Genomic DNA, 10882 nt, shown 5'->3' with positions numbered 1-10882 from the left:
CTATGACAAGTTCACAACGGGTATTATTAGGTTCCCAAGTTGCATCGTTCTCAAGTAGGCCAGTAGCTGACAGATAAGTCTGGGGGTCCTTGACATGAAAAAGGTCGAGCACCACTGACATAAAACATACGTTTTTCAGATAACTGTTAGGATTTAGAATCCTTTTTTTTTTAATCGGCCTCAGGTCTAAATGAGTACTTAAATAAAAGTACTTAATGACTTTCCACGACCGGTAGGAGGAGTACGTCCATGGTGGGTCTGCTGTGAAACGGGCGCGGCAGAGAGGAGGATCAGAGGAGAGGGTCCATGGTGGGTCTGCTGTGAAACGGGGCCAGCACCACGGACGCAGCAGAGAGGAGGATCAGAAGGTCCATGGTGGGTCTGCTGTGAAACGGGGCCAGCACCACGGACGCAGCAGAGAGGAGGATCAGAAGGTCCATGGTGGGTCTGCTGTGAAACGGGGCCAGCACCACGGACGCAGCAGAGAGGAGGATCAGAAGGTCCATGGTGGCTCTGCTGTGAAACGGGGCCAGCACCACGGACGCAGCAGAGAGGAGGATCAGAAGGTCCATGGTGGGTCTGCTGTGAAACGGGGCCAGCACCACGGACGCAGCAGAGAGGAGGATCAGAAGGTCCATGGTGGGTCTGCTGTGAAACGGGGCCAGCACCACGGACGCAGCAGAGAGGAGGATGTCGGCGGAGGCCGAGCTCCAGCCGGGCGTCAAGACCAGCCAGAGAAGAGAGTCCAGGAGGGTCAAAGGTCAGTGTCGTTTTATACTTCATCCGTACTCTGTTGACGAATGAAACATACAACTCTGTGTGGAACTGATTGATTGATTGATTGATTGATTGATTGATTAATTCATTCATTAATTGATTGAATACTTTATTAACAGTTTGTAGGAAAAACGCAGAGGAAAGTACAGTTCAATACAAGGTCTGAGAGGTTGGTTAGAGGCAAAAAGTGTGTGGTTGCCTAGAGACGAGTCAGCCAATCAGGACAATAGGTTGTCAGTACAGCCAATGAGAAACATAGGTCTCAACTACAGCAACGGGCCCACAACAAATAATTGGATAAACACAGACAGACACTCATATACACACGGTTAAAAGAATATTCACAATGACGTACCGTAGTCACATTGACGTGGGAAGGAAAGACAAGAATTTCTAGCAAACACAACAGAAAGCACTTAAAAACACACCGCTAACCGGGGCACACTGCTCAGGTGCTGTATTATCTTACACAATGCAGGCACGCACGCGCACACACACACACACACACACACACACACACACACACACACACACACAGAGAAGAGGACACAACACTCGAGGCTACAAAAGAAACGAGGACAAGTAGAGAAAGGTAGAACAAGCAGGACAAGCTTTTATACTGTGTTTGGCAGACGACCGCTGAAACAGTGAGTCATGTTAAGGATGCAGCTAAATATGTAGCTGGACCGACCGCAAGCCCTGTCTCATCCCAGAGGTCCAACAACGTGTCGTAACATCTTCCATCCCACGCGGCCCCGGGGGCTCGGTGCTACTGCCATGATTTAGGTGTCACGGACGGGGGGAATTCACACCCTGTCTCTTTGATGAACAGTATAAGTGATGTAATAGGCCGAGGCAGCCTCGGAACGATCGCGGGGAGATTGAAATGGGATTGAATTGGCTAAAAGGGAGGAAGAGGATGAGGGGGTACTAGAAAGCACGAGAGAGAGAGAGAGGGAGGGAGCTAAGGTTGAAGGTATCATCGTGGTTGGACCTGTGTTGTCCAAAACTGTTACTTTTCACCTCAGGAAAAAGAAACCTGTGTTCCAATGGAGAGATTGTAGCTATTATTTAGTTACAAGCTCATGTTAATATGTTTTAATTGGTTAAATATTTACAGTATAAAACCCACAGACAACAATTTTTGTTATACTTTTGCAAGACACTGTCATATCACAAAGTATTAAATAGGGCATTCATTCATTAAAAAAGATTAAATATAGAGATACTACAGTGTAGGTTTCTTCCCTTCAGCGACGATTATCTTCTCTCCCTCTCCGTCCTTCTCCTCATCCTCCCGTTTTCTTCATTCCTGGCGACCATGAATAACGCCCTCTGCTGCATGCGGGGTCCAGTAAATCTGGGGGGCTATAGGAGGGCCGGCTGTAATGGGGTCCATGGGGCCAGGTCCGCCGTGGCCGTTTCTCTGCCATGCGACGTCTCGCTCAGATAAATGGCCGTGCTGGAGGAGGGCCCATCGATTTGAGTTAAGTGGAAGGAGGGAGGGGGAGGCGGGGGGGCGGGGGGGGGGGGGGGGGGGGAGTAGAAAGAGAGAGAGAAGAGCTGGGGGTTGGGGGCGTTTAGGCCATTATGCACGAGGCCCAATGCGACTCACTGGAGGGGGCGGGGCTATCAGCACAGGCTATCAGACTTTACCATGTTAATCACATGTGCTGCGGGGGACCGCTGTCGCAATCACTGAAGATGCAATTTAGATCCATATAAATGGAAATAGGGCCACATCAAGATGGATGCGTGGTGTCACGCGCAAACGCAAGCAGCCAGCCGCCGGTCTGCAGCGTTAGCGGTGAGGTGGCTGGAAGTGGAACCAGGTGAAGGAGGCTCAGTGGGGGGACAGGCTGGTGGCATACATTTAGATAAAGCGCTGCCTGTGTTTTCCATGGGGGTGTGGGGCAGGAGGGACACGTGGTGACTGTGTTTTCCATGGGGGTGTGGGGCAGGAGGGACACGTGGTGACTGTGTTTTCCATGGGGGTGTGGGGCAGGAGGGACACGTGGTGACTATGTTTTCCATGGGGGTGTGGGGCAGGAGGGACACGTGGTGACTGTGTTTTCCATGGGGGTGTGGGGCAGGAGGGACACGTGGTGACTGTGTTTTCCATCAGGGTGTGGGGCAGGAGGGACACGTGGTGACTGTGTTTTCCATCAGGGTGTGGGGCAGGAGGGACACGTGGTGACTGTGTTTTCCATTGGGGTGTGGGGCAGGAGGGACACGTGGTGACTGTGTTTTCCATCAGGGTGTGGGGCAGGAGGGACACGTGGTGACTGTGTTTTCCATCAGGGTGTGGGGCAGGAGGGACACGTGGTGACTGTGTTTTCCATCAGGGTGTGGGGCAGGAGGGACACGTGGTGACTGTGTTTTCCATTGGGGTGTGGGGAGGGGGGACACGTGGGATAACGTTACTGTGAACTTCAAGTCCACGCTGTCCCGGCCGGCACGTCGCCTGATATCCAGCGGTGGGGGGAAAAAGTTAAAGTATCAATACTACTGTAATGTCCATGTTAAACCCCTTATCCCTAAACTTCTTTGCCTTTTTTCCTATTTTCAAAAACATTTTGGAATAGTTCAACTAGCCGATCGACACATTGTGAGCTTGTAGATTGGCTATTTCTTTTTCTAGAGCTAGGATGGCCACATTTTAGTTCGTTGACGCTAATATTTAGCATCTAAAATGGAGCGCCAAAACGGACATGCGTCACACTAAAACCAAGTAGAATAAATGTCCGGTTTCACAAGCTGTTATGTCTAAAAATATAACTTGTCAATCGTCTATTTTCATTTAACATTTAAATAGGGCTGGTGTGGTTAATGTATCTGTATGTATGTAGACGTAATGGAGTAGAAGTTAAGGTATTGCAAATACCCCAGTAAAGCAAAAGTACCTCAAAGTTGAGTAAATGTACTTAGTACTTTCCACCACTGCTGATATTGATCCTTCGAAAGGCCTTCTCACCGCTTTTATTTCCAAAGGAGAACCTACAGTATACAGAGAGTATACAGAGCAACAGCCCATGCAGGCGAGAAGCACGCCTCTGTAATGACACTAAAGGATAGACTAATTAGTGTTTGTTGGCTAGAGCTCAACGGGGGGTCAGAACGCCAGTGTCTCTGACTCACCGCTGTCTGCTGAAGTCACAGCATTGGTGTCCACTTGGCCTAACGACCAACTAGCCAATTACAGAGCCATTGTCACTCCAGGCTCTGCGTGTGCGTGTGCGTGTGCATGTGCGCATTTTACATGTGTGTGCGTGTGAGAGAGAGAGAGACCAAGCGCGGACAGTCTGTCAGCCTGGATGATCTATTGAAGTGGGATGACAAACCTCTATGGGGAAACCTGAACATCAGTGACTGATGAAGTTCTAGGATTAGGCTATAGGCTACAGCTGGGTTATGGGTGTCAGCGCTTGGTGCTACCTCTCTACGTGCTGTTTGAATGAAAAGCCCTGCAGCATTTCATACAGCCATTTACTATAGGTTTTGACCCAGTCTTGTCTAGTCTTGTAAGAGATGTTCGTGGTCTTTCCTAGACCCCAGATGTTAGTGGAAGAGAAAAAAACCATGGCTGGTCGCAGCAGGGTCTCTCTCTCTCTCTCTCTCTCTCTCTCTCTCTCTAGCGAAGGCTCCCCTCTGCCCATCGACTGGATTGCTTCACATGCGTGACTTCACTCCATCTCCATAGCAACTGTTGCTCTCCCACTGTAATCTGTGCACACATGTCACACACACACACACACACACACACACACACACACACACACACACATTACAAGCACAAATATTAATTTCAAAAAAGGATAAGAGAGAGTGGGTGAAAGCGACAGAAAAAGAGAGACAGACCGAGGGAAAGACACGAAAGACGGAAATTGCACACCGTGAAATCTCCAGATGCCTTTTGTACACGTGTTGCACATGGTGGGGTTGTAGCATGGCCTAAATATACTGCTTTCATCCTAGCAGCAGAACAGGTTATGATTTAAAAATAAGTATACCGGCGGCAGGAGCCATGCTCCTCTCAATAGAGATTAGCTGACACTGTGCTGTGCTGTTCAGCTACCTGTATACTGTTGGGTGAGCAGCACACCCATCCTACCATTTCACCGTTACTGGAGGTGCTGGGAGAGATCAATGTCAACATTATTTCTATGTTTACCTCGATTTTGATTAATTCGCTTTTATGTGTGTGTGTGTACAGTATGTATATATTTAAAGGGGGGGGGGGGGCTTTTTTGTAAAATACCAGCCCGTATGTATGTATGTATGTGGTGAAAATTGCAGATCTACAAGCTCACAACGCACGACCATGCAACCTTTGCACACCACCATTGTACAGTTAAGTGCAGGGTTAAGTGGTTAACCCATTAAAACCGGGAAAGCATCTGTGTTTTTCGCTATTCAAAAACAGATGATGTGCAAGCTCACAGTGCGGCACAAAGTGAGCTTATACTGTTACTGTAGATCTGCTATTTTTTAATTATCTTGAAAGTGTGAGTATACTACTGATTTAGGAGGAAGAATTGGACTCAGGCATTAACGGGTTAATCAGACTAATCGTGCCGATTCGTTGATACATATATATAAATAAATAAAGATGATTAAAAAAAAACTGGATAGATATATATATTTTGGGTTAATTGCGCGACGATGCCACTGAGCCCTCCAACCTACAGAGTGATGTGGGCCATCCCCGCTCACCCCCGCTCCCATCAATAACTGTATGTAACTCTGCCGTTGGATCGATGTGCTATCCACTGCTTTGATGATGTGCACAATACCCCTCATTAACTCTATAATTGGTTTAACGATCCTCTCATTTAACCAAAACCTCCTATCTCGCCGTTTGCCGCCGGAGTTGCACGCTGTAATTTCTTTTTATTTGGCGTCTCGCACATTAGCGTGGGTTTGGAGGCGTGGGGGGGGGGGGCACGGCACGGCACGGCACGGCACTGCTCCTAATATTTGTAAATGTGTGTCTGCGTGTGTTTGCGGAGAGGCTGGTGGATGTTAGCTGGTCCACATGGGCGAGGCAGATGGTCGGGACAGATTTGCTCCCCCCCCCCCCCCCCCCATTGACTCTCTCCCCATTTGGAATCATCAGCTCTCTCTCTGAGTTACATTACAGCCCTATTCATACTCCAGTGTTAGGTGATGAGGTCATCACCTCACACTGGAGTACTGTATAGGCCTTAACACTCAGGATGTTGCTGTGTGTATACCGTCTATAACAGAACACTCAGGATGTTGCTGTGTGTATACCGTCTATAACAGAACACTCAGGATGTTGCTGTGTGTATACCGTCTATAACAGAACACTCAGGATGTTGCTGTGTGTATACCGTCTATAACAGAACACTCAGGATGTTGCTGTGTGTATACCGTCTATAACAGAACACTCAGGATGTTGCTGTGTATACCGTCTATAACAGAACACTCAGGATGTTGCTGTGTGTATACCGTCTATAACAGAACACTCAGGATGTTGCTGTGTATACCGTCTATAACAGAACACTCAGGATGTTGCTGTGTGTATACCGTCTATAACAGAACACTCAGGATGTTGCTGTGTGTATACCGTCTAACAGAACACTCAGGATGTTGCTGTGTGTATACCGTCTATAACAGAACACTCAGGATGTTGCTGTATGTATACCGTCTATAACATAACACTCAGGATGTTGCTGTGTGTATACCGTCTATAACATAACACTCAGGATGTTGCTGTGTGTATACCGTCTATAACAGAACACTCAGGATGTTGCTGTGTGTATACCGTCTATAACAGAACACTCAGGATGTTGCTGTGTGTATACCGTCTATAACAGAACACTCAGGATGTTGCTGTGTATACCGTCTATAACAGAACACTCAGGATGTTGCTGTGTGTATACCGTCTATAACAGAACACTCAGGATGTTGCTGTGTATACCGTCTATAACAGAACACTCAGGATGTTGCTGTGTGTATACCGTCTATAACAGAACACTCAGGATGTTGCTGTGTGTATACCGTCTAACAGAACACTCAGGATGTTGCTGTGTGTATACCGTCTATAACAGAACACTCAGGATGTTGCTGTATGTATACCGTCTATAACATAACACTCAGGATGTTGCTGTGTGTATACCGTCTATAACATAACACACAGGATGTTGCTGTGTGTATACCGTCTATAACATAACACTCAGGATGTTGCTGTGTATACCGTCTATAACAGAACACTCAGGATGTTGCTGTATGTATACCGTCTATAACATAACACTCAGGATGTTGCTGTGTGTATACCGTCTATAACAGAACACTCAGGATGTTGCTGTGTGTATACCGTCTATAACATAACACTCAGGATGTTGCTGTGTGTATACCATCTATAACATAACACTCAGGATGTTGCTGTGTATACCGTCTATAACAGAACACTCAGGATGTTGCTGTGTGTATACCGTCTATAACATAACACTCAGGATGTTGCTGTGTGTTTACCGTCTATAAGGAGGACAGAGTTCATGACAAGAAGGCAGGTGGACATAGACGACGTGTACTAGACGTGTACTAGATGTGTACTAGATGTGTTCTAGATGTGTACTAGACGTGTACTAGACATCTACTAGACGTGCTCTAGATGTGTACCAAATGTATTCTAGACATGTTCTAGATGTGTACTAGACATGTACTAGATGTATTGTACTAGATCCATGCATTTGCAATGCAATTAAATGAATGTCGTCTCTGTCGGGGGAAAACCTCATAGCCTATGTCCAAAACTGTTACTGTTCAGAATTCAAATTCAAAAGTAGCATAAGCAGCAGATTGGCAAGCTCGACATGCGTCGCTTCGCATTGCGGGTCTGTACTGTAAGCGTGTGACGCTGTAGTACGATCAGGGTGTTAATTTACGAAATCAAACAGAAAGAAAGGTTAAAATATGGAGATGCGAGGTTTCTGCCCTGACAGCGACGATATGCACGGCGGCACATCGTCAGCAGACACGGCTCTTGATAGAAGATGACTCGGAACACGGCGTGGGGGCACGTTTTCGAGAAGTTCAAAGGTTATTCCTGGTTGCCAAGTCCTCATGACTGGAGGGGCGCTTATGACAGTCCATCTGTTGCCATCTGTGCCTCTTCGCTGTCCCCATTCTGGTGCGGCGGGGATGCAGGAGGAGGCTTCCGCCCATCCGATCAGGGATGAGCCCCTCGTAACAGTATGAAGCACCGCCAGCAGTAATTGTTGGCTCCGCGGGCCCGCCAGGTCCTCGTGTCTTATAGGTGGGCAAATCCCGCCGCGTTTTAATTTTGAGTCACTCGACCCCAGATCCTCCTCGCATGGCTCTGTTCCTCCGTTCCTCAAGGTCGGGTCTGGGGGACGACCGGCATGAAATGGACCCTTGTGGGCTTGTATAGTTAAAGGAGAATTCCATGCTAGAATGCTTTCTTATCTTTCTTACCTTTCTTTGTAGTTGTTACGTCCCCATCAAAGAGGTCCAGGTGTCTTTTGTGCAAAAACTCCTTATTGGCTATTTTCCCTAACATAAGCCCTCAATGAATTGCATTGCATTGAATGGGAATTGAATGGGGCTATGGGGTGTTAATTTGCTTATTTCCATCGAAAGAAGTAGTAAAGTGTGGGATAATATTTACATTATGAAGAGAGGATATATACAAATAAATTATCATTTTGAGCGATGGAAATAAGTGAATTAGCACAACACCCCATAGCCTCATTCAATTCCCATTCAATTCAATGCAATTCATTTAGGGCTTATGGTAGGGGAAATAGCCAATAAGGAGCTTTTTCACAAAATAACACCTGGACCTCTTTGGTGGGGACGTAACGACTACAAAGAAAGGTAAGAAAGCCTTTTAGTATGGAATTCTCCTTTAAATATATGAGTCACACTCTCTATATTATATGAATGCTGAGGTGCATGCATATTAAACTGGGGGTCCTTGAAATTAAAAAAAGGTTAGGACCCCCTGTTCTACAGCAGTGTTTCTCAACCTGTGGGTCGGGACCAACCCACATGTTTTTCGGGGGTCCCCACTCCCATGATGATGCCAAAAGGATAATAAAAATAAACTAAATGAAAAAAGGCCATTACTGGATCAAAGTATAATCAACAAACTATATACCATTAGAACTGGTCAAATATTGCCCAAAATGTATTGTCAAATAATATAAGAAATAGCGGATCTATAAGTTCACAGATCTGCTATTTTCACAAAATGTATGTACAATATGATTATTTTGGAGGGTCACCAGGTCAAATATGATTATTTTGGAGGGTCACCAGGTCAAATATGATTATTTTGGGGGGTCCCCAGTTCAATTCTGATTATTTTGGGGGGTCCCCAGTTCAATTCTGATTATTTTGGGGGGTCCCCAGTTCAATTCTGATTATTTTGGGGGGTCCCCAGCTCAATTCAGATTATTCTGGCGGGCCGCGGCCTGAAAAGGTTGGGAACCACTGCTCTACAGATTGGTGACCTTTTAGTCAAGTGCATTATAAGCATGGCGATTTCCAGTTTACAATTTGCATTCAGTAGACACTCTTTATCCAGAGCCCAGTGAAAGGCCATGAACCCTATAGTCAACAAACCAGCGGGTAAATGTCCACAGAAGTAGAGAACGGCAAAACAAATGTAAATAACGAGCGTGACCTCTCAGTGTTTGTTTGGTGATCCAGGAACTGAGGGGAGCCGGTGTCAACTCTCATCCTGTTCTCTCTCCCTTCCATGCTCTCTCTCTCTCTCTCTCTCTCTCTCTCTCTCTCTCTCTCTCTCTCTCTCTCTCTCTCTCTCTTTCTTACATTTTTATGGTATATACTTACTACGTATATACTCAACAACATCAACATCTTAAGATGGCGATTTTAACACTAAAACTAAAACCCAGGCACAAAAAATCAGGCACAACTCCAAATCAAATCATAATTATAATAACCTCATAAAGGTCTAATCTTAACCCCAACCTGAATCTTTACCTAATTACCTCCTCAAATAACCTTTGAACCACTAAAAAAACAATTCTCTTGTGAGGAGTGAGACCGGGAAAACTTTCTCGAATTCTACTACACACACACACACACACACACACACACACACACACACACACACACACACACACACACACACACACACACACACACACGCTCTCTTCCTCTTTTGGTGTCACTCCTCTCTCTTCCTAAGGCTGTGTGTAGTAGAACATGATGAAACAGCATGCCCTGCGGTGCACTCCATCACCGCCATGTGAACCCTGGGGCGCCACGCGGTGCCCCGCACGGCACGGCAGGACGCACTGATACTCATATATATATATATATATATATATATATATACTGTACTACTACCGTACTACTGCTCTCATTCAGTATACTATACTGCATACATGGGCAACTGGCGCAGACTTAATGACTAGTATTCCAATGTTATTTTTTGTATTTGTATTTAGTTCATAAAGTTAACATAACTATAACTAAATGCATTTGAAAATAAATAAAAGGTAAATTTTCAGGATTCAAATAGGATGCAAAAATAGCTTATCTACAAGCTCAAAACGTGTCACATTTCGATGCATTTTGAGCTTGTGAGAGTACTTTTACTTTTGGTACGTACATTTTGATATCAACACTTTTATACTTTTACTCAAGCACTGCAATGTATTTCTTCCACTTTTTCCACCACATGTACATTTACACTACTACTGCTTCTACTGTGCTCATTCCATATGCAAGGCCAATTCTTCTTTTTTCCCCCCGGATACACGCATAAATCTTTAAATCTCTCCTGAAGTGTTATTAGGAGAGATGGCACACTGTGGAGAGAAGCAAATTGTACATAACATCTGGTGAACCTCACCACACATGGGAGAGAGAGAGAGAGAGAGAGAGAGAGAGAGAGAGAGAGAGAGAGAGCACCACTCAATTGAGCCGCCATCAATGATGATGTTATACGATGCAACAGAAGCAGAGCGGCTTGTGTGTTCCTCGCCGCGTGGTCGCAGAGCGCACCACTCAGTGAATTAAGCATAACATTAAGACCTGAGGCCCATTCTACAAATGTCTTCTAAAACAGTTTTTTCCAGTTTTT

General features: G+C 45.8%; 1 protein-coding gene across 3 annotated transcripts in view; it reads left to right on the top strand.

Annotated features, from left to right (window-relative positions):
* Nucleotides 1-246: 246 nt before the first annotated feature.
* Nucleotides 247-10882, top strand: part of dab1b (DAB adaptor protein 1b) — a 51350-nt gene continuing 40714 nt past the window's right edge. For all 3 annotated transcript variants that reach the window (XM_083781507.1, XM_083781506.1, XM_083781505.1), the window contains exons 1-2: nt 247-302; nt 633-760. In XM_083781507.1, coding sequence (XP_083637633.1) covers nt 691-760 — 70 coding nt within the window. In that variant the 5' untranslated portion in view covers nt 247-302; nt 633-690. The remainder of the gene's footprint in view (nt 303-632; nt 761-10882) is intronic.

The sequence above is a fragment of the Protomyctophum parallelum genome (genome assembly GCF_964188405.1).
Source record: "Protomyctophum parallelum genome assembly, chromosome: 14".
Taxonomy (NCBI): Eukaryota; Metazoa; Chordata; class Actinopteri; order Myctophiformes; family Myctophidae; genus Protomyctophum; species Protomyctophum parallelum.
Note: the sequence above shows the minus strand (reverse complement) of the source record. Positions and strands in the feature narration are given on the sequence as shown.